The sequence below is a fragment of the Barbus barbus genome (genome assembly GCF_936440315.1).
Source record: "Barbus barbus genome assembly, chromosome: 7".
Classification (NCBI taxonomy): domain Eukaryota; kingdom Metazoa; phylum Chordata; class Actinopteri; order Cypriniformes; family Cyprinidae; genus Barbus; species Barbus barbus.
Window position 1 is genome coordinate 28841024 of NC_136735.1, and position 25514 is coordinate 28866537.

General features: G+C 35.7%; 1 protein-coding gene across 1 annotated transcript in view; it reads left to right on the plus strand.

Moving 5' to 3' along the window:
• LOC306873308 (zeta-sarcoglycan-like) overlaps positions 1 to 25514 on the plus strand; it is a gene marked incomplete at both ends in the record, with an annotated part of 264934 nt that overhangs the window by 191607 nt on the left and 47813 nt on the right. The window contains 2 exons of the mRNA XM_079422505.1: positions 2012 to 2113; positions 22779 to 22866. Of these exons, the coding sequence (XP_079278631.1) occupies positions 2012 to 2113; positions 22779 to 22866 (190 nt within the window). The remainder of the gene's footprint in view (positions 1 to 2011; positions 2114 to 22778; positions 22867 to 25514) is intronic.

A 25514-nucleotide genomic window follows, 5' to 3' on the forward strand; every position in this document is an offset into this window, starting at 1 on the left:
ACGAGATAAGCAAAGAGAAATAAACAAATGTATGTGTGTTAGGAAAATATAATATATGGTGTTAAAAAAAATAAATGATACAGTGGATGATAAGAGCTCCTATTCTCTGTTTTTATCTAAGCTCCATTAGATGAGAGGCATGTTCGGAAAATTCTCTGTTGCTGTCAGGAACTATTTTTTTTAGCGGAAGAACTTGCTTCAAAAAAGTAACATTTCAATTAATACATTTTGGGTTTTAATATTTTTTATTGTGTGGTAACCGTTTTATAAAATCAATAAGTTACTCGAGGCCGTGCAATTGTCAAAAATAATGTTTTTTTATTATGTTATCATGTTTTTATTGTGTTTTATTGTTTTAGTTAGCTGTTTTTTAGTTATTTTTTTAACCTAGTCAAAATAACCCAACTACAGTTTGATTGCACAATGAAAAAAAAAACATGGAAAAATGGAAAACATCTAAAAAATGGAAAGCTGGGAAAGAAACACAAAAAAAAAAAACACCCACTCATCGTCTGCAGGTGTTCATTGTTCGCTCTTTAAACTCCTGTTTGACAGCAGTGCCATGGTCTAGTTTCCGAAAGAATAACATAAGGTTAACAGGGTCCCCCTTTCAAGCTTTTAGTTTACCTGAAATGGTGCTGGAACAAGACTTAAAATCCTCATCTTCTGGCAGTACTTTCACATGCAGTAATTATAATGCTCTATGTGCTTATTCTGAAACAATGCTTTTAGAGCCAACCATGACATCAGCTTCTCTAGTAACTGACTCATTAATGTTGCCCAAGAACACAACGCACTCTTGAAAGTTAAAATGAACAGGTTGTACAGAGAAAGGTCAACATGATAAAAAGGTAGAATATTTTAAAAGCTGTTTTTAGAAATTAATTGCTCATAGAGAAAAAAAAATGCTTGCTTTCTCTTTCGATAATGTCCAGTCTCTTTAGAAATAATAACAACATGGACTGAAGTTTGACGTCATTTAACGTCACTGCTGTAATCTCTTGGTTACTGAGAATGTGATGAGAAGGAAAGATGGAAAAAGGGAAGAAAGAGAGAATATGACATTTGGGAAGAAGAGAAGTAAATGGGGAAAAGGAAGATGGAAAATAGCTGTGGGGCTTCTCTTTGTGCAACCCAAATTGAAGAGAGAAACTGCTTTTGAGAGATGCTTAAATCCACAATCTGCCACATCTTAGTGTTTACATACATTTAGCAGAATACAGAGATGTGGGAGTAAACTGGTTTAGTTATCTGTTTAACTAAATAGATTTTGTTTTATATATTTTTTTTAGATAGCCTATTTTGACACCCATAGTCTTGCGTTCTCTACAAGGCAGAAGAGCATTCATTCAAAAAAGCAAGCGCATATAAATCTAACTAATTCATGCTTCACAATATAAAGTACACCAACGCTACATGTAATGAAACTCTCTGTTCCTTTGATATGAAAACTGAACCAGCTAATGACTGAAAGTGTGTCTGAACCAGGGGCGTTTTATCTGAGCGCTGTTATAAAGAATTCAGATGAGAAAAGAACTAAACAAATATTCTCTAAAATATAAGATGGAAAAGTGTGTAAATCATTGGGGTCAGGAAGTTACATCTCACAATAGACCCTTCCAAAAACCTGCCCTCCTTAGTTACTGTTGCTATGCAATTTAAATAAATTTTGTATTTTTTTCTTGCAAATGTGAGTTTATATCTCATAAATCTGAGTGTATATTGCAATTCAGAAAGAAAATAATAGTAATTGCAAGGGGAAAAAGTCCAAATAGTGAGGGGGTGGGGGGATCACAGTGACTTTTATTTATTTTATTTATTATCCATGGTGGAAACAAGCTTGCATGAGAGACTTCAATAAAATATATGATGTGTTTCCTTAAACTCAGTATAGTTTACAGCGAAAAATAATCAGAGAAAACAATCTTTATCATTAGCATAAATCTTCTGTTAAACAATAACATATTTGCATGAACATGACAAATTCTCTCTCTTTTTCTCTGACCCTCAGGATGGCATGGGAAATCTCCGTGTAACCAAAGAGGGCATCCGATTAGAGGGAGTGTCGGAGTTTCTCCTTCCACTTTATGTGAAAGAGATCAAATCCAGACGGGTAAGTACAGTCTCGTTTTCTAAATATGTGATGGGAAAGTCTTTGGAGATCAAACATATTTAGATGAAGGATTTTTTGTGTGTGTGTGTGTGTGTGTGTTTATCTCAGCATTATCTCAGTTCTGTGTTTCAAACAAGTGGTACTTTATTTTATTCCCTGGTACTAATTTATTTCCACTAGCATGATACCATGTCACAAAAGCAAAGAAAAAACAGAGTAATAGGACTTTTTAAAGTGGTGTCAGCAAACTAAGTGATTAGGGTAGTGGGTTTACTTTTTGTACGAGGATTTTGCAACTGTTCTCTTGGCAGGTGCAGTAGGTCACAGGGACAGGACCGCTGCTGAATCCACCTTAAGCAGCTCAAACAACCTGCTGAACTTTGCCTTCTAAATCCCTCAGTGAAGTTATTTCCCTCTGTGCTGCCATTTAGCGAGTAAATCTGCTGGATGTCGTCTTTTAAGCCTTTAGTACAAGTTCAGCTTATTCACTCTGCTTGATCTATCTATCTATCTATCTATCTATCTATCTATCTATCTATCTATCTATCTATCTATCTATCTATCTATCTATCTATCTATCTATCTATCTATCTATCTATCTATCTATCTATCTATCTATCTATCTATGTGTCTGTCTGTCTATCTGTCTATCTGTCTATCTGTCTATCTATCTATCTATCTATCTATCTATCTATCTATCTATCTATCTATCTATCTATCTATCTAACAATATTTATCTTTTATTACGTTAATAGCAGAAAGAAAGAAAGAAAGAAAGAAAAAAGAAAAAGAAATCTAGCTGTTAAAAATTGAAAATATTTGAGAATGTGTTTGGTTAAATGCAGCATGGTTTATTTAGCATCTTTCCATCTCATTTGCATTTTGTCAAGCAATAAATTATAAAAATTAAGGACATTTATACTTCTTTTGCACTTTCCATCAAATGCTGGCACACCCACCATGCTGACAGGAAGTGTAAATTGGCATGGTTTCAGACATCACTGGTCTGTCATCGCAGGTACCCGCAGTGATGCTGGAGTGAGTGTGCTGAGGATTCTAGCTTGAACTCTTGATATATGTGACAGGACAGAGTGTAGATCACTAAGATGAATAGAGCAAGCACACAGGCACACATTCTTTGTCAAGCACACATGCAGAGAAGTACACAGGGCCAGGCGCGTCCCCAAACTGCTGTATGCATGCATCATGTTCCGGTTCATTTGTATGTGGCCTCTGTTGACCTTTAGCATCCAACTGTAAACACAACATCGTTGATCGATTTCTCTCCTTCTCTTTCCCTCTCTTTTCTTTGTATCTCTCTCTGCAACACACTGTGGCTGTTGTCTTGTCACTGTGGCTATCTATCTATCTAATCTATCTATCTATCTATCTATCTATCTATCTATCTATCTATCTATCTATCTATCTATCTATCTATCTATCTATCTATCTATCTATCTATCTATCTATCTATCTATCTATCTATCTATCTATCTATCTATCTATCTATCTATCTATCTATCTATCTATCTATCTATCTATAATCACAAAGGCTGATTCTATAAAATGGGGCAATTCCAACTTTGCAAGGACAGTCTGGGCTTCTGACTAATAGCATTTAAGTACGTTTTCTTTTTTAAAGAATTTGCCACTGACGATTCAAACGCGAGTTTTGAACAATGTGCTTTTCCTCTCATATGTTTCTCAACAGTAAGCTTTAACTAACATTTTTGTAACTGACAATATCAGAAGGCCTTTTTAGCAAACAATTTTACAACCTTAGCGAGTTGTAAACTTTTCACAAACCTGTTGCTTTGGATTATTAGGTAGCATATGCTATCCCATGTTGGGGAACAGTATCCAGTGGAACTGGTAATGGGAGCACTAGTCTAGTGAAACTCAGCCTAATAGAGGTGTTGCAGTCTCTATACTTAAGTCTATGCTGATACACTGTGCAGAAACAATGGCCACTAAGCCTGCTTAGGTTGCACATTAATTAAAAATGATAAACCCCTTTACCACTGCTCAGATAAACTTATAAAGAAGCCTTGTCCTTGAGTCAATAAATCAAAGTGCCTAATGTGTTAGCCACAGTGATTAGCATTAAAGAACACAAACAAAGCACTGGCTTGCTGCTAGCTCGCTGATGGCACTCCTGATTAGCCTCAATAATCACCAGCGCACATCAAAGCCTGTCGAGGGGCTTTTGCTTTTACCCTCGGCACCCCACTGAGAACTCAGTGCTGCAAATCCCAACACACCCTCACAGCAACACTGCAGCCATTTTGGGTTGTTCGCCTCAGATGACTGCGAGGGTGCGACATTGCAAATTACAATTAATCCACCTAGTGTAGAAAGCCAGAAGCTTTGGGTCAGGGGACAGGACATGGTGGTCTTTGTCTGCGAGGAGAGCCTTGAGCTGTAAAGCTGAATCCTGCAGACAAGCTGTTTTGGCATCTCCTACAAAGAGGGATTGTGCCATGGCCTGGATTGACACCCTGCTTCTACGAGGCCACCAAAGATGTGTGACACAGGCACTCATGAAAGAGAGACCGAAATGGAAACATATGAAAGGAAAGGTGCTAGAGAAGGATGAATAGAGATGCAGAACATGAGGGGCAGCATGAGAAGTGACAGTATGTATCCACCATGGTTGAAAAGTAAAAAAAAAAAACATGAAAGTTACAATTCTAAACCCAGCAAAAAAGGAAGGGGATTTTAAAAATAGCAATACAAAATAAAAGCAGTTTGAAGACAGCAAATAGCAACAAAATCTACATTTTATATAATGGCACTTTACTGAAAATGGGTTTGGGCTAATCTACCAAGTAAACACACTGAAATTTTTATGACATTGTGGGGCTGACAAATAACCTGCAAAAATGTTTGAATTTGAATCAAACTTCAAAATAGCTGCCTGCTGCCATTCAGAAATTTTAATTTTCTTGTTAATGTTACTGTATATGCTTCACTTATAGTACATACTTACACATAGTGGAAAATCATATAGTATCTCAAAAATCTAAACTATCTCTCAAAATGTCTTTATGAACTGATTATGATTTTTGAGTTATATTCTACTCCTGGCTGGCCATGCAGTTATGAAATCGCATCCGTACTTTGTCAAAACAAAAGGTTAGAAATATTTAGGCTTAGTCCTGAATTGCCCACTTGAAGTCAGCAAGACCCTAGCCTTTCCAGTTTGTGTCTGAAATGGGCATTTTTGTGACGCCATCAATGATGCAGACCAAAATACAGTAATACCAGTAATATTGTGAAACATTATTCCAATAAAGCAGCTGTTTTCTACATGAATATATGTTTAAAATGAAATATATTTCTGTGATGGGAAAGCTAAATTTTCAGCAGCCATTACTTCAGTCTTCAGTGTCACATGATCCCAATAGACTGATTTGGAGGTTGAAAACAGTTGTGCTGCTTAATATTTTTGTTGAAACTTATATGTATTGTTATTAATGTGTTTAAACAGCATTTATTTGAGAAATGGAAATCTCACATTGTAAATGTCTTTACTGTCACTTTTGATTTAATGCATCCTTGCTTAAACAAATGAAATAATTTCTTTCTGAAGAAAGAAAGAATGAACTGACCCCAAAGTTTTGAATGGTAGTACGTCTATTCCTGCTTTATATTTAACCATGCATTTCATCACTTACAGTTTCGTTTATTTTGCAAAATTAGTTTAGTTCTTGAGCTGAAATTATTATGCTGATACATTCAAAGCTGTTTCCTTGTTTTTCACCAAGATTCAGGACAGGAAACAGGATATACGAACAGGGTAAAGCAAGATCTCTTGCCATTAGTGGTAAAGTCACAGCGACTCTGCAGTGCTAATTTAAGGATGTCTTTTCAGCATATATCCCTCTGCGCTTTGTATAAAAAAGCTGAGTTAGTCAGGTTACAGTGGTAATGTCATTGCCTAGGACAAGCTAATTCATTAAAGTCCTGACACGTGTGTGTTTGCATGCTTATATGTTCAGAGTGACTAATAACAAAGGTCTTGTGCATGTTTTATAAGTGTCCCTCTCAGGTTCTAAGCATACGTCACAGTACGCACAAAGACAAAAGTTTATTTTTGTCTCCCTACCTTCTCTCTCTTGTGAATGTTGCAGAACCATTCTCTCTCTTTCATATGCACTATCTATCATTCCCTCTTTCTCTCCCGCTCTTTCTCTATAGTACTCCCTTGTGGCCTTGTTGCTAGAATTCCTGTATTGGGAGTTGCTCAAATGAGACAAAAGGTTCCTGTTGTAGGCATTATTTCCACACTCTGATGTAGGAGGAATAGGATGTTTTCTCTCATTCTCCTCCCCTTAGTAATATCCGCTTTTATTTCATCCTTAAACAAATGTTGAGACAAGACAAAAATGTCAAGTTGATTCTCTAGGAATTGTTGAAATGATTGTAAATCCCTTCTCAGGAGTCTAAACACAATCCACATACTCATAGGGTAGACCTGCTCACTTTTTTTGCTGATCAGTGGAGGATGAGAGAAATTGAAAATGCAGCAAATGCACAAGAGAGAGCCAACATATCCACAAGAGTCTGCAAGTTTCAGTCTCTCTCATGCATCGGAAAACTACTTTTAGAGTTTATTTAGATGTCCTGCAAGTTTATATTACATTCCTATTATTATTCCAATGTTTTCAGCTAGAACCATATGTGTGCTTTAAACTATAAACTATAGTTTTCACATAGCAAATGTGTTTGTATAATGCATAAATAATTTGAAAACAAATTTAGATTAATATATACAGTATTTCAACATTATTAGAAGCAGATATACAGTATAAACACAATAACATTTTATGATAGCGAAACAATCAGGTTTTTTTTTTTTTGTTTTTTTTTTTTTAAATGTGGCTCCTGTTTGTGGTGTTTTAGAAAGAAATCTCACATTTTAGTCAGAAACTTCACCTCTGCTTAATCTCATACATGAATTCTGCATGCTGGCTGCTTGAGAATTCAGTTAGACTTAGAAGCATTTTTATTGAGGGTTTAAAGTATTACAATTTATTAAACAAAGTATTAAACATTTAAAAAAGTGAAAAATATGTGCATATATATATATATATATATATATATATATATATATATATACAGTGCTATGCATAAGTTTAGGCACCCATGCTAAAGTTGACTAAAAAGAGGAATAAAAAAATCATCTTTTGGAAATTGAACTTAATGCCTTAATTAAAAAAAATTGGGAAAAATCCAACCTTTAAGGACACCAATTTTCTTTGTGAATGAATAATGTATCGTAAATAAATAAATGTTCTTCCTTAAAATACAGGGCGCATAAGTTTGGGCACCCCTATGTTAAATTCCCATAGAGGCAGGCAGATTTTTATTTTTAAAGGCCAGTTACTTCATGGATCCAGGATACTATGCATCCTGATAAAGTTCCCTTGGCTTTTGGAATTAAAATAGCCCCACATCATCACATAGCCTTCACCATACCTAGAGATTGGCATGGTTTTATTTCAGTTAGCCTAATAGCTGGTTTGATTTGCATTGAGAGGTGATCTTATGGAAAGTTCTCCATGCCAATCTCTAGGTACTTATCGTCTTTATGTATACATAATAAATATACACAGTACACACACATACATTATGTAAACAAAAACTTTTATTTTGGATGTGATTAATGTTGATTTTTGTTTACATAATATATGTGTGTGTACTGTGTATATTTATTATGTCTATATAAATACACACACATGCATGTATTTAAGAAAAATGTTATGTTTATATATTAAATATATTTATCTGTAATATAAATATAATTATATACATGTAAATACATGTAAATATTTTCTAAATATATACTATGTGTGTGTATTTATATATACATAATAAATATATACAGTACACACTCATACTGTCAGTCCTCTGTCGTGTGTCATGTGTTCCTGCCTCTTGTGCCCTTATTTGGTTTCTCGCAGGGTATCACTCCGCTGTCCGCGGCTCACGGACCATGCCGCTGACGGGGTATCATGCCACCGTTCGCGGGAGATCACGCCGCCGTTCGCGGCTCACCGACCTTGCCGTTCGCGGGGTATCACACCGCCGTCTGCGGCCCCTCTAGTTGCTGTTTCGCGGGGAAGGCCAACCCGCCGTCCGCGGTCACTCGGCCCGTCGCCGGTGGTGGCTTCCTACAGCCCACCGGTCCCCGCCGTTGGGATGGTCAGCCGTGGTTGTCGTGGCAGCCAGCTGCCGCCGTATTGACCAGTGACCAAGGTCTTTTTAATAAATTCCATTTCGTTTGGTCCCGGGACCCTGATACCCCCGAGCTGCCCCATGGAAATTGTTTTATTTGGGGGGGGGTAGAACGGTTCCGGCGGGAGTGGCCGGGCTGAGGAACGAGGCCATGGGCATGAGGACCACCTGCCATGACCTCCTGAGCAACACCTCGGCCTGCGGCCTTCTGGTCCGCGCTGGAGGCCCCGTTCGGTGTATGTTTCTCTGTCTGTTCTGAGGGGCCTCCAGAGCGCCCACCCCCCCTCCCTGATGGAACTGAGTAGGCTCGGGACGAGCCTTTCGGGAGGGGGGAGTTATGTCAGTCCTCTGTCGTGTGTGTCATGTGTTCCTGCCTCTTGTGCCCTTATTTGGTTTGTTTCCTGTCCTTGTCTGATGTAATCATTAGTTTGTTCGTGTCTAGCCGTGTCCGTTAATTTACCTGTGTATTTATAGTCCTGTCTGTGCAGTTTTATGGCGTCTGGTCTACTCATTACTCCCCGGTGTTTGATGTCTGCCTTGCCTTGTCCTGCCGTGTTGTCTTAAGTAAAGTCTTTTATTTTGAGTTACATCCTCGTTTCCGTGTTTCCTGTGTCCTCCCTGCTGTGTGCACCGTGACACATACATTATGTAAACAAAAACTTTTATTTTGGCTGTGATTAATCTCGATTAATCGTTTGGCAGCACTAATATATATATATATAACATTCAGAAGTGACAGTAAAGTTCTATTTCAAATAAATCAAATAAATGCTGTTCTTTTGAACTTTCTATTCATCAATAAAAAAGCATCCTAGTTTATACTTGTTCATTTTAAGCTGCAGTGTTTTTAATTGGTGATAATAATGAGAATTCCTTGAGCATCACATGATCATTGATTGATTTTCAAAGGATCACGTGACACTGAATACTGGAGTAATGATGCTGACAATTTAGTTTTGCCTTCGCACAATGTCACAATGTGCAATTTTTATTTATGTTTTTAAACCTGTTTTATTGAATATATATCTACTATTCCATAGAATTTGTTATTAAGCTTCAGGCACATCTCTGATATTAGTGCAATATTGTGAGGAAAAGAATTGGGGTCTTTTTTATTATATATAATTGTAAACTGTGAAGACTTTTGCGAATAGAGATTGGTAAACAATTCCATTAACCAAACACAGTTAATTTCTGATGTTATGGAAGTTGATATCTTTGGTAGCTCTCACTGACATGGCTACAAGTGTTATTTCTGGCTGGTACGAGAACAGAAACGTAGCTTGATGCCATAAAGAGAGTAAGTCGCTCCTGTAAGACACTGAATAAACAGGACAATTCGAGAGTCATACCTGTTAGTAAATACAAGTCACCCATCCCAAACACTGAATGTCTGTGCAATCATACAGCAAGGGATTCAAGCGTTGGCCAGCGTGTTGGTACTAATGTTTTATTCAGGGGGCTTGAGAGTGTGGTGGAATGGCCCATGTAAAAATAGGTTCCCATTAACATTTAACAACATTTCAGGATGATAAAACACGGGGAGTGTTCAGACCTTCAGGAACCAAGAATGACGGAGAATATTATGACTCTCTCTCTCAGATGCACAAAAACTCTCAAAAGCCTTGTGGGCACAGGTTACCTCTGCAATTACCTCTTAGCAATGTCATCCCACCTCTCTTTTTAATTAGCTCGATGATCAAGTCCAACTTGCAATGTGATTGGATAACTCTACGTTTATACCTCACTTGAGCTGTGATTGGTTAGACATAACTCAACATCTAAACACAAGGCAGATGTGTCATCAGAGAGCAGCAGGCATAACGAAGAGTGATAGTCTCTTTATTTATATTAGTGTCACACAATCTGTTCTGTCAAAGCACATTATTATTGTTTTTGCATACAGGAGGGGTGGGCACCGTGTTTACGAGGGCATATGATAGCAACATGATGCTATTCTACAGATGCAGAGATGACATCAAGTGACATGTAATATAACTCACAGTGAGTTTCCACCGCAGTGCTGTTATATGACTTCAAATGTTTTGTACATGGACTTGATATGTGATTGTATGAATATATGTTCAATACTATTCAAAAATCTGGGGTCAGTAACATTTCTTACGTGCTTTCATTCAGCAAAGCTTCAATAAATTATTCAAAAGTGACAGATATTAATAAAAGATTTATATACACAGTTGTGCTCAAAATTATTTATACCCTTGGTAAATATGATCAAAGAAAGAAGTTCAACAATCTTTTGCTGCACATCAGAAATATATTATTCGATTTTACTAATTTTGATCAATGATTAAGGGAATTTGGTCTTTGCTTTCCCTCATATTTATATTCCTTTGAAATAGGAAGCCGTGGCTGGATAATTTCATGTTCCTGGTCACCCTGGTGTGATAAAAAAATGCAAATATGAATGGCAATATACTTCAGAGATATTTTAATCATAAGAATTTCTAGTGGTTCTATAAGAAATTCTAGTTCCATTGTGTACTAGAGAATAATATTTATTTCATAATGTGATTTTCCCACACTTTGACTTTTTTTTTTTTACTCCAATTAAAGGTTAAGATTTTTTTTAAAATTTCTGAATAAAAGAATAGATAAACTACACAGACTTATTTTTTAAAGCCTTCTTTGATCATATTTACCAAGGGTATGAACAATTTTGAGTACTATATTGCTAATAAATACTGTGATGTTGAATTCTATTCCTCAAAGAATCCTGAAAAAAAAAAAGCACGACTGCTTTTAAAACATCAATAGTAAGAAGAATGTTTCTTGAGCAACAAATCAGCATATTAGACGGATTCATATAGGGGTCATGTGACATTTAAGACTGAAATAATATCTGCTAAAAATTCAGCTTTGCCATCACGGGAATAAATTACATTTTAACATATATATTTAAAATATCACAACAGTTTTGTACACCATCTTAATCAAATTTGATCTGATTTGAACATGAAATCACTCAGGGCATATATTTTTATTCATACTACTGTTGCAGTACATAACTTCAAATGTTCCATATGGACTTGATACCTTAAAAGCCCTCAATGCCTAATTGTTATGGCAGCATTCATGTGAATTAACAAATTAGCATCACCAAATAGGTTTGTGTTTACCTGAAGTATTTTGGGCCGTAGCTAATTGGGGTCACTGTCTCCATAACAATGAGCCACAATTAATTAAGCAAATAAATACAAAAGCTATCTGCATCTTAACATCTCACATCACCACAGCCTTCTACAAATTTCCAGTGGTCACCATTTGAGATTTCGAATACCTCGTCTCGTCTGCTGCTACGCGGTGACATGGCTGCTAACATTGACCTGGGATCAACTCTACCCCTCGCGATTAGTGAAATTAATTAAAAACAGACACGCTTTTAATTAATGCTACACATTGACATTACACAAGCTAGTGGGCCATTTTAGCTTTGATCCTCATCGGCGACTAATGACATTTAGCCGGGGGCTATGTAGCATGTGTAAAAGGGCAGGAGAGCCATTGGGTGTTTAGCTAGCAGGGCCTGGGGTACAACCTGGACTGCGGAGGTAAATGTTAGAGATGATAAGAGCGTGTCAGCGCGACTGAAGAGAAATAAAGTCTGGGCAGGAAATCCAGGAGACTGCTAACAACGATAAATCCAAATAATCTTTCAGTTTTAGATTTAGAAAGTGATACACAACCTTTGCTGGAGATTTGCTTTCACTCTTTTCTTAGGGCAAAAAAGGAAAATTACTGCTTTATTGAGATAAACTGTTCCTTTATGTCTCTGATAACACTTTGGAGCAAGTAAAAAAGGTGTTTGGTAGAAATGCTATCTTATCTAAGTTTCTCCATATGTTGTCAATAAAATATTCATGTTTATTGAGCACACATTGTGTGTCTTTCCTCGGCTTTCCAGAATGTTATAAGATTTAATATCTGAAGACTGCTTGTATAGGTGCTAATATGTACTTACTGCATATTCCACCACAGTATTTACTTTATAGGCCTATTAGGCTACATACTTTGCAGTATGGAATATGCAGTGTTAAATATTCCAAACAGTTATTTCCTGTGTGTTGTTTCTTTATGTTGTGTGTTTTGTTCAGTAGTGGTGTCCAATTGTCATGAACGAATATTGAGTTAAGAATAAGTGTTAAACCGTTGAAGTTAAATGTTGCGCTCATCGTTATTCAATCACAACTCGGATGTTTTTGGTCAGAAAACCTTTTTTGTGATTTCTGTATAGTGGGATTCATGAAGATTGTCATTAGTTAGTGCAGAAAGTGTGCAGCTGTTACTCCCACAGGGTTATTTCTGATCTCCACAAGTGCTAATTACTTTACCTGTTTCTAGGGTGATTTTAGTTTGACACCTTTTCCAGGGACTGAAAGTTTTCTCAGAATCTTTCTATACTTAAAATGTTCTACATTATCTGCCGAAACAACCTTTTACTTACTGTGTATTAGGCTAGTGGTATCAAAATTGCAATCAAGAATTATGAAATTTGACTTCCATCTAAAGTCAAAGCCTTAAAACAAAGACCTTGTTCCCCTTGTTTCCATTGTGAAATAAAAGTTATTATGTCGTGAAATACGATTTTGGTCATATCACGCACCCCTACTATGAATTCACTTAAAAACTACAGAATTTAATAATTAATCAAAATTTGAATTTAATCAAATCTCATTGTGAATCAAAGTAATCTAACATTGAAAAACCTATGAATCTCGAATTGAATCGATTTGTTTTATGTTTAGCCATATATTCACACCCTTGTGAATTCCATGATCAGTTATTGTGATATAACATGCAATACTAGGAACAAATGAAAAAGCTCATTTAATGTTTTCTCTTCCCATGGTCTACACTTTTATTGCTTGCTCATCCCCATTTTATGTTCCTAGTATATAGGCTACTGTAACATGAGTGTGCTTGCTCTACCATTATAGATAAGCCTTCAGATATCCCCATGAGGATAAAACAACAAACTAGCATGGTTTCTAGATCATTTCCTGCACAGCAAAACTTAGAGGATCAAAAGATTTTATATGGACTACTCATTTACAGCATCCTAATAGAGAGGCAGCAAAATGAAGATCAATAGGGGAAGATAAGCAGTATTAAAGAGGAGGAGTTTGAATAGTACTACAGTGACAAATAGTCCCTGTGGTGTGCTCACACTGGGATCTGAGCAAAGATATAGCTGAGAGCGTGAGAAATACTCTTGGGAAAGTGATGCATTATTTTATGTTGCTGTAAAGCCACACAGCGGCTTGAATCTATAAAAAGCTTGCTCATAATTAACAGGAGTGTGGGCCTGAAAAATGACAAGATGAATGTGCATGAAGGTGCATGCATTGTCATCGAATATATTTAGGTTAACAGAAGGTGTACATAATTGTGTATATATTCATATAATGAAACTGCATAAACTAGTTCTTTGTAAATACAGTGCATTTAGTATAAACTGCAGTAGATTTAGAAAGCCTTAAAGGTGTAGTTAAGGGTAATTATAAAGTAAATTACTTAAAATAAATGTTTTGTCAAATAAATTTCAAAATCAACCTTTTTTTTTTTAAGAAATTAATTATTTTCAGTGCACAACTTCACAGCAACAAAGTGTGCTGTAAAGCTAAAAGTTACTTCAGGGTAAGTTAACCAAAATGCATTTTTTTTACATTTGTAAGTGTCAGATCCCTCTCGGAAACACGGGACGAGGAGAACAGGAGATTCCAAATATTCCTTTATTTGAACTCAACCGATAGACGAGGAGCTTGGGGGGGAGACGAACACATATGACGTTCAATACCGGACACAGGGGCAGGGAAACACAGGGCTTATAAACACTAGGAAATCAACAAGGAACAGGTGTGGACTAATTAACTAATAATGACAGGAACAGGAAGGCAAAATAGAGACACGGGAGGAGGGGGAAACAAGACACAGGACTGACAGTAAGATTGACCTATATTTTTAAATTCTTTGAAAATTATGTTAATTTTTAGTTCATGATACCCATGGCTTTATCCAATGCTAACAAAAACCTAGCTGTAAAGTCTTAGCAAAACTGAAAAAAGTAACTGATGCTTGAATAGGATCTGTAAAGTTAGTCAGCAAACAACGTGGAAACATTATATATAGTTTTAGACATTTAAGATAGCGTGAATTAAATTGTTTACACTTTTATTCTTAGCTTAGTGAATATTTAGTGTATAATTAATTTTTTTTGGTCTGTTTCTTACATGAAACTATGATATGGATTCAGAAGACCATATATGAAGAGTTAATTTGCAAAAACAGATAACTCCCTTTTAACAATTTTCAAAAATCATATTTCCAATTCATCTCAATCAAAATGCAGTTAGGTTATTTTGATTAGGTTAAAAAATAACTCATTAAAATAACACAACAAGACACATTAAAAACATGAAAACATATTAAAAACATGATTTTTGAAAATTAAAAAAGTTATCTTGTTTCATATATATACAATGATATACAGAGTTATCTGTTTTTGCAAATAAACTCTTCATATATTCGCCATTTCTTGTTCCACAGAAGAAAAAAATCAGTCAAAGAAAGGGTTAAGAATGACATGAGGGTGGATAAATGATGGCACAATTTTCATATTTGTCTGAACTATTGTTTTAATAAGATGCAGACCCAGAGATCAAGCGATTCAACATACAATGTTAAACAGCAGTGTGTGTCAAACTGTCATTTTAAGCTTGCCTCTCAAGAACATTTCAGAAAAACGCATTCTATTATTCGTAATATATCATATAAAACTCACATTGACAGTACTGTCACCTGTCTGATGTAGTTTAGCTCATCTTTAAAACATGAAGTTCACATCTTGTAAGCCAATTTCTGTATTACTGTGTGGTTTTGCTATATCGCATGTGAATTTCATTGTGTGTGATGTGTCTTACAGGCTGTGGTTATGGAATCAATAGGAATATATTAGCTCAATACAGTGTAGAAACTTTTAGCATGTCAGCAGAGAATGACAGAACTAGTGTCTTTCAAAGTAAACTCATCAGACTCAAAGAATGATCACTTAAGCTCGTTGAGGAATAGATCAAAAGATGGTGGTTGTGTGAATAATTTCAAAACTAAATAAATCAATAAATATGCATTTTTTTAGTAACATTATTATTTTATTTGTCTTCATGTTTGTTTTGTCAGCATTTTATTTTGTTCATTGCTATTAGAATAGGTTGGCTAGTCGAGCTCAAACTGCCAAGCAAACCAAAGATTGGACTGACTCCTAATCAATAACCTATTACCAATCAGACAAGACTTTCTCTCCGGTTTCTTTCTACTGTCTTGTGTTGAGCATGTAAGCGTCTGCCTGTGTGTGCAACCAAGCCTAGCGAGGCTTGGCCCTTGAAGAGAGAATAATTTACACACAACAATCTGTTGTGTGCTCGAAAATCACATTGCTTATATTGATTTATGGAAGCCACAAAATAAAACTTTATGTAAAGGATAGCATCAAATAAATCTTCTACAACGGCCGTTTTTAACATAAAAAGCAGACTTTACAAAGTTGCATCAAATAAATCTTCTGCAATGTTTGTTTCGACCAAACTTTATAAATGTCTTTGCTAAAGTGTCTTGGGAATTGTTCTCAGGGCAGGACATTATAGACTGGCACTAATCACAAGGCTGTATTTAATGCTTAATACTCAGATTTCTGAGTCTGGATGGCAACCAATCATATTCCACTCCGCCCAAGGCCACTGTGAGATTGGATGGTATCCAGACATCAGTGCAGGGCATTTGTCAGCTGGGATGAGCAGTACTTTGTGAGTGTGAGGAGTATAATCTCATTCCTCACAGTTCAAAATGTTTGCCGGTACTGTATATGCATATGTGTATGTGAGCAAAGCAGTGATATATGTATGCAAACTGTGTTCCAAGTCATTTTATCTTATATTAAATCATATTTGATTCATAAATTATCTGGAAAGTGTTTCACAATAGTCCACTGGTGCTATAAGCAGGGTATTTTTTTTGGTTATAATATATAATAGAATATTGTTATAATATATTTGTATATTAAATAAGCTATTTTACTTGAGAAGCATGTTTCATGCATTCCTTGAAAATCTTTTTTTTTTTTACTCAAAAGTAGATTTTTCTGCATCTGCAGTTGTGCAATGTTAACTTTCATGAATGCAGCCAGAATATATGCAGTCAATTGGAATGCATCTACGCATATTAGTGCACATCCTCACATTAACAAGAACCTAACTGTAAAATGTTACCAAACTGAAATAGTAATTCATGCTTAAACTGCATCTGTGATGGTAGTCATCTAACCCAGTTAATACATTACAATGTGTGTTTTTTCCCCACCTGTGAGCACAGCCAAATTACATACAATTATCTTAGACACTTAAGAGATATTGAATGAAATTACACTTACACTTATATTCTTAGCTTGAGGAACAATCGGATCTGCACATCTGTTTGTATAATCCATATGGGCTTCCAAACACACATGAGTCTAATTTTGGTTTTGGTTTATGATAATTAGATGATGATTAGGTGATTCAGGGACTATTATAAAACCAAACTACTTTATCATACATTTGTGCTCATAGTTCCTACAACCTAATGAAGAATTCAGACTTGCGGCTTTTTGGTTACAAGCCCAGATCACACTATACAGTCTACAAATACTTTCTATATGTGTGTGTTTCAGCATATGCGTTTGTCCTTGCGACAATAAATATGTGTTAACCATGCATCACAGGACACCGTAGCAAAGGCAATGAAAGCCAATATTTGCATTTGTGTTAAATAAATGTGATTCAGAGACATGCAGGGCAAATTCACCATAGTCAGGCACAAACAGCTGTTTGGCAGTAACTGGCAATGTTCTTTCTACCAAAGCTGCCATGAAAATATTGTCTTTCGCTTGAAGTTTGTGAATTCAAAAGCAGGTGTCTATGTTTAGATGCTTGAAACACACAACTGAAACGATTTGGGTATGAAGACCAGTGCGGCAAAGAAAATTTAGTTTTGGGTAAAGTGCCTTTACTGATTCATATCTTTATAAAATTTTGAAAATTGCAACACTCAGTATATCATCAGAATCATTCAGTTTAACCAGATTAAATCATTCAGTTTAATCATTCAGAATAAACAATCAAGGGGATAAATATGTCAAAAATGGGTAGATGTAAATTAAATCTTAGCTCATGATATTTTAGTATTTTTAAAAATTCCATTTTATATATATATAATTTTTATATCCTTGTACTAAATTAGATACCTTCTATACCCTCAGAATAATTGTAGCCTTTTTTATTCTATCATAAACAGGTAATCTGCAGAAATCGTACAGAACAGAATGTCTCTACATATTGCTCTGGTATATAAAAAACATTGTATTTTAACATTGGAAAAAAAATACACTTCACCTTTAAGCCTTGAGCTGTGAAGTTATTTGGTCTTGCCCTCTGAAAGACCACCTGAATCTTCATGGTGCTTAGCTCTGTAAGAGGCACAAAGACTTACCCTGAGAGTCTTTCCTAAGACATGCCGTCATAAAGGCAAAAATGTGGTCTTAAGCTTTATCCCCCCTTAGGGTGCAGGAACATACATTCATTCTCTGCTATTTTATAGCATCATAAATGGAACCTTGTTAGCTTTATTCCACTGGGAGACAGATTGGTTTGTCATTCCTTGTCACCCCCACTATAGCAAAGGTTTCCTTTTCACCCCTTCACACAGAAAGGCTAGATAAATAGAATAGGAATTTTGTTAGCTATTTACAAAAAAAAAAAAGTTTCATGTAGTGGTAATAGTAACACAGAGATCATATTGCAAATATATATATATATATATATATATATATATATATATATATATATATATGTGTCAATGTGATGAATTGTGCAGCCCCACTGTTCACAAAATAATAAACATGATCCTGAAGGAGTTAAAAGAGGGCATGCTTGTTTGTATCATATGAGAAGTAGTAGTGTCATTTCAATGTCTCATTACATGTCTGAGAAAATACATAATAGGATGTTTGACTTTTAAAACCTCACTGATGCAGTTTAAGTGAGGTTGTTAGACAGTACTTAAAACGCAAAAGACTGACATTTCACATCTACTCATGATGAGAGATTCTTTGGATAATTTCTTCTCTACTCCAGAAGTAGACAAGTGTGAGTGCTTTAACCCTGAGCTTACTCTTGCATCATCTGTTTTGCCTCCCTATGTGCCATCAGCAATGCTCTCTAGCTGGTTTCTGCGCTGTCCATGGTGCTGAATGTCAAGAGCAAAACAACAGAGGAATCATTTCTGTACTTTTTCAAAATTTGATGATGAAAAATAAATAAATAAATTCTGTACTTCTCAAAATTTGATGATGAAAAATAAATAAATAAATAAATTCTGTACTTCTCAAAATTTGATGATGAAAAAAGAAAAAACAATACAACCTTAAAAACAAGCTTTATAAAGGCTAAAAGAAACCTGAATGTCTCTTAGGGCTCCCACCAATGTGTATTAGTAGAAATTTCATAAAAGATTGTTTTACAAACAATCATTTTTATTAATTAGTTGTGTTAATAATTAAATGGATAAAAATGTATTACACAAAAGAATACATTCTGAAAAAATGCTTCTATTTTCAGTTTCTCTTTTCATTTCCATATTGATTGGCCATGTGTTGTTTAGAACCCCACTGACTTCATTGCATGGACAAAAATAGTTTTTCTTTTTTTGATGAACTTTCCATTTAATGAAAGATACCACATTTCAAATCACATACACTATAGTTTTGAGTAATTTATATATACTGCAGAGTTCTGCGCAAAATCTTTGGCTACCATTAGATTTGTTGTTTTTGTAATGTTATAATGAACATATATAATTATTTATTTATGTAGAAAATGCACAAAATGTATATGCAATGTTAAAAAATGGCAAAGTATTTAGTGTTACCTCTCCTTACACTTAAACTTAAACGGAATGGAACCCCAATTAATGTCATTGCTAACACATGTATTTGTCCTGCTGTGTCACATCAAAATGACTGTTGTGAAAAAGGCATTAGACCTTTTTCACAACAGTCATTTTGACATGAAATGGTAGGTTTGTGCAATTACATGCACATGTTGCATGAGTATCATCCATTGGAAGCTTGATAATATAAGACCAAATTTCAATCTCATCATCCTATTCAAAATGCCAAAGACCACAATTTGATAGACCGAATCATTATTCAGCAAGGCCACTCTCAAAGGAAAATCAGCAAATTAACTGAATACACAAGATCTGGTATTCAAGCTGTTATGTATTTTTTTAAAGAATAAGAAGAACTGCAAGGCCAAGACAACTTTCACAATCTGATGAGAAGTTTCTCAGACTGGAGGAAGTCCACCAAGGACCTGGCTCAACATCTAGCTGCTTCATCAGAATGCCAAGTTGATCCTTCTACAGTGTGAAGATGTTTGATCAGGAATGTATTTTGTGGAAGAGCAGAAGCCAGTTGTTTTCAGAAGAGTAAGATATGAAAAAGTTGTCAAAAATTGGAATGAAGATCATTGGAAAAGAGTATTATGAAGTAAAGAATCCAAGTATGATGTTTTTGGGTCCAGTCGTTGACAATACGTGAGAAGAAGAGTTAGAAAGAGATAATAGAATGAGTGATTGCGGCCTTCAGTAAAACACGTTGGAGGGTCTATCCTGGTTTAGGGCTGCGTATCTGTCAGTGTTGGTAATGACCAAATTAATGGGATCATGAACGCCGTACAGTACAGACTGATTTTAATTCATTGTTCCATTCTATCTACACAGTACATGATTGTTTTTGTACTTCTGAGAAACAAGGTCTACATGGATTTAATCCTACAAATGATTTTGTGATTAACTATCAAACAGAATCCATTGAGTAAGAGACATCACAGGGGTCGCCACAGCATATAAACAAGGTGTCTAAATTTAGGATGTCAGCAGGTGTGTGGGATTGGAGTGCATCATTAAACGAGAGGAAAAACAATGAAAGAGAGATAACGAAGAACAGGTGGACATTTGGGAGGAGCACAGAATTGTCATGCCTGAATGACATTCACACAAATTCTCTCTCTTCATTCGGTGTCCTGCTTTGCATTGTGTAAGGATGGAAGGAGAAGAATGAGGCGTTGATGTGTGGACACAGATTTTGGATCTGTTTGATTGGAATGGAAATAAAGATCAGATTAAAGGATAACACTCTAGCCGAAGTGGCTTCTTTTCATGTAAATGGCTAGGAGGTTATTTGCATGTGTCAGCTTCTGAGCCGCCAGGTGACTAATTTCACAAGCCGGTCGTGTTGGTTTAGATAAAAGAAGTATTGAACATACTGCTGAATGTTGAGCGTTGAAAGGTCTGTCAAGCTAGAGCAATTAAAATGAAAATGTAAAGCTTGTTTGTATGAGTTTATCATATGCATAGACCTTCACTGCTCTGTCATTGCACACTTTTGATTTGAATGTGTTCCTTTTATGAACCCCCGTCTTCTGCACTGCTCATTTACCCATGATCAAAAACAATAATACTGTCCATCTCAGCGTCCATCTCCGATTTGAACATCCCACATCTAGTGGTAGCACACGTAGTGTTGGGTAGGAGGGTGTTTCTGAGGTAATTAGAGAAGATAGTGTTTTACTCCATTAGACTGACATCATCTGGATCTAGATGTGTGAGACAGTGTGAGACAGCAAGTGCAGACACTGCAGCTCCAAACTGCTTCTATTGTTCAAGCGATCGACAAAGTACTCCTCACTATAATATAAAACAGTTGTCTTCTGCCACTGACGTGCGACTATAATAATGTGCATGGATGGATGACTTGGTTTATTTCTTTCTGTGCCTTTTTGACATCCTTCAAGTCCTCTTATTTTATGCTCAGCAAGTGTAGACCCAATGCAAATAAGCAATTATTTATGCTGTTTAGCTTCTTTGATTTTAAAGGGAGTTTTTACAGGAGTGCAGGCCTACTTGTTTGAAAAATATTTGTGTGCGTGCGTGTGTGTGTCAGGTTGTGTCTACATTGCGGGGACCAAATGTCTAGCGGAAATGTCCAGAGAAGGCTTAGGGTAAGGAGACAGAATATAGTATTTACAGTATAAAAATCATTATGTCTATGGAAAGTCCCCATAAAAAATCAATAAAATAATAAAATAATATTGTATAAATTCTTATTGTGTGTTAAATGTATAATAATAATAATAATAATTTATTATTATTATTATTATTAATCAATAATTACAGTATTTCTAGTTGCTTGGTATGTTTTTGCCCTGTCAATGAAAATAGCCAAGATTAAACCATTATACATGTTTCTATACTATCAAAACCATTCTGCCACTTCATGTTTATTACTTATGTGAACTGTAGACTGTGTTTTTGTCCACAAGTGAAGACATATGGGCACACACTAACCACACAACAAAAAACACAGAAAGCGAAGAAATGGGGAACCTGCTCTCGTGGACCTTCACTGTACTTCACTGTCGATATATTGATCTGGTTGGCTGGCAGGTCGATCAATGTCAAAAGGGAGCGCTGTGCTTTGAAGCTAATCTAAGGGCTGAATTCTCATGCCCAGATTCTTAAGCATTAAAAAAGATTGAGCGTCAGATCAGTTTATAAAGGTAACACACATTCACTCTTAATACTATACAGATTTTATATATGATAAGGTGATTTCATAATTGAATGCATTAATGAATGTGACTGGGGTTAAGATGCATTGTATGGTGTGTGTTTATTCAGAGCCACACCAGAGGTTCTATTGTGGAAGAGGATGTATAGTTCAGTAGGATCAAAGTTGCACAGAACAAGAAGACATTGAATCCAGTGATCCACAGCATGCACCCCTGCATGCATGAACACACAGACACACACACACACCCCGGCCAGCCAGGCTGCATTCGTCCATGTATATATGTGCACACACTCACTGAGTCTTTGGTGGCTCAGACATCATATATAGCTTCATGTTTAACACATTAACATCACATATATTATTTTCATTATTTTCAGGATTCTGTTTTGAATTTAAATGATTATGGTTTATGTAAATAACATTACAACATTAAAAACAGTCTATTTTTTATTGTTCAAATTCTGCTTACAACCTATACTTAATTTTTAATGATAGAACATACATGAATGACTAGTTATTTTCATAAAGTTTTATTTTGGTTGCACTGTTTTTTTTATTTTTTTATTTTAGGTGTTAATGTTCTAGAATGTGTATGACAACGCTACCTAACCACAACCAAAATGCCATGTTGTGAATGAGATGTAGGGTTGTAGGATCAATTTAACTTTGTTGTTCAAAGTGTTTTATTATGCAGGATCCCATAATCAGTTTCTGTTTTCTCTGTGTGTGTTTGTGTTTCAGGACAGTCCTCTGGTCTTACAGTCAGACCGCAATGTGACGGTGAATGCACGAAATAACCTTGGCCAGCTGACAGGACAGCTCACTGTGGGTGAGTGGCATTTTTAAACTATATTTTCATGGATATGTTCAAGTTTATTTGTATAGCGCTTTTTACGATACAAATCGTTGCAAAGCAGCTCTACAGGAAATTAAGTTTCCACAATATATTTATATATTGCAGAACCTTAATATATTTAACTTATGGCAAAATTTGGCAATTCTGTATGTTGTCTGAGCGTTGGCATCCTCTGAGGTCCTCTGAGGGGTTGGAATTATCTTTTCTCAGGTGTTCGGTCATCTCAGATCATTTAAGGGTTGGATCCAGACTGAAGCTTCTGTAATTCCTAGTTACCAAGGGATGTTAATCCCATGACAGAAACCGAGAAACAAATAGAGACATAATTAACGTAGCTGCTGTTCCATCTAAGCAAAAATGATTTGTTCAACCCAAGCTAAAGAATAATAATAATGTACATTTGATCAGATATAACTGCAGTACAAGATTATAAGATGCATTATGTGAATGCTTGGCTAAAGAGATGTGTCTTTAATCTAGACTTAAACAGATGTGTCTGAACCCCGGACATTATCAGGAAGGCTATTCCAGAGTTTGAGAGCCAAATGTGAAAAAGCTCTACCTCCTTTAGTGGACTTTGCTATCCTAGGTACTACCAAAAGTCCAAAGTTTTGCGACCTTAGGGAGTGGGTTGGATTTTAGCGTGGTAGAAGACGAGTTAGGTACGCAGGAGCTAAACCATTTAGGGCCTTATAGGCAAGTAATAATATTTTGTAAATGATACGGAACTTAATAGGTAGCCAGTGCAGAGACTGTAAAATTGGGGTAATATGATCATATTTTCTTGACCTGGTAAGAACTCTAGTCGCTGCATGTTTGTTCTACAAACAATCTGTAGCTTGCTTATTGAAGATGCAGGACAACCACCTAGCAGTGCATTACAATAATCCAATCTAGAGGTCATGAATGCATGAACTAGCTTTTCTGCATCAGAAACAGGTAGCATGTTTCGAAGCTTGGCGATGTTTCTAAGATGGAAGAATGCTGTTTTTGTAACATGGGAAATATGATTTTCAAAGGACAAGTTGCTGTCTAATATAACACCCAGATTTTTGACTTTAGAGGACGTAACAGTACATCCGTCTAGTTGCAAATTGCAATCCAAGAGATTTTGTGTACTGTTTTTTTTGGTCCAATAAGTAATATCTCTGTCTTATCTGAATTTAATAGGAGGAAATTATTGGTCATCCAATTTTTTACATGTTTTACACAATCTGTTAGCTTAGATAGTTTAGAAGTTTCATCTGGTCTTGTTGAGATATATAGTTGAGTATCATCAGCATAACAATGAAAACTAATCCCGTATTTTCTAATAATATTACCAAGGGGCAACATGTATATTGAAAATAGCAGAGGACCTAGGACAGATCCTTGTGGTACTCCATACTTTACTGGTGATAATTGAGATGACTCCCCATTTAAATGAACAAAGTGATAGCGATCGGACAGGTAGGATCTTAACCATCTTAAAGCCTGCCATTGAATACCAGTATAGTTTTGTAATAGATCTATGAGTGTGTCATGGTCTATAGTGTTGAACGCAGCACTAAGATCAAGTAATACTAGCAATGAGATGCAGCCTTGGTCTGAAGCTAGAAGCAAGTCATTTGCAATTTTAACAAGTGCAGTTTCTGTGCTATGGTAAGGCCTGAAACCTGACTGAAATTCTTCATAGAGATCATTTTATTATGTCACCTGAGTTCATACTCTTTTATTTCACAGCGGGCCTTTTCATATTTAGCTGATGTGTTTTTCATACATGCTGATGAGTTTTTCCATTTATTGTGTGTGCTACTACAATATTTCCATTTTTGGAACTCCTACTGCGTTGCCTTATAAACCTTATTATGTAATTTCTTTCTTCTTTTTTTTTTGGCACTTCATTGTACCCCTAACTGGCATCTGCTCATTTACATGAAAGGAGTTCATCGAATTTGAATAAGGAAATGATTCTTTGTGTTGACAATTTCAGAATTCATCATTGTTGCCAGAAAACATAAAATAAATTGTAGTTGCTTTTACTTAATTACCTAGATTTAATTTTAGTAAATGACACCCAGAAGGGCTTTTGGGCCTAGATTTATTTCTTTTTTTATTTTCTTCTCATGAATTGTATTATATTAAGAGATTAAATTAGAAGAACACTAAAATCTGGTAAATCCTGCCCACCCAAACTGTTACAGTTATGTAGGTTTTGTTTAAGGTTTCTTGTCTTTTGTCTGGCTTCCCTGATTGTGTCCAAGCATTTTCTTGTCAGGTAATTATTTCTTGTGCATTTAAACCCTTTGTGACTTTGTCAAGTGTTGTCTTTTGTTTGCATTTTAATTGACAGTGTTTTGTTTCCTGGGATTTCACTTTTGTATGTTACCTTTGATTTTTGAAAATGAAGCTGCACTGAGATTCCAAAACCTGTTAGACCCAGTTTTAGACTCTACAAGACCCAAAATGTTACAACCGCCTCCCCAAAAGGGATTTTGTGATTGTACATATTGCGCTTTTGGTTGAGTATGCGATGATGGTGTAGGGAGGGGTGCTGCTTTTTCAGTTTGCGGTCAGTAGTGTGTGCTTTTTCAGTTTGAGGTCAGAGTTGTTTTCTCATTTCAAATCAATCCAATTTGTAG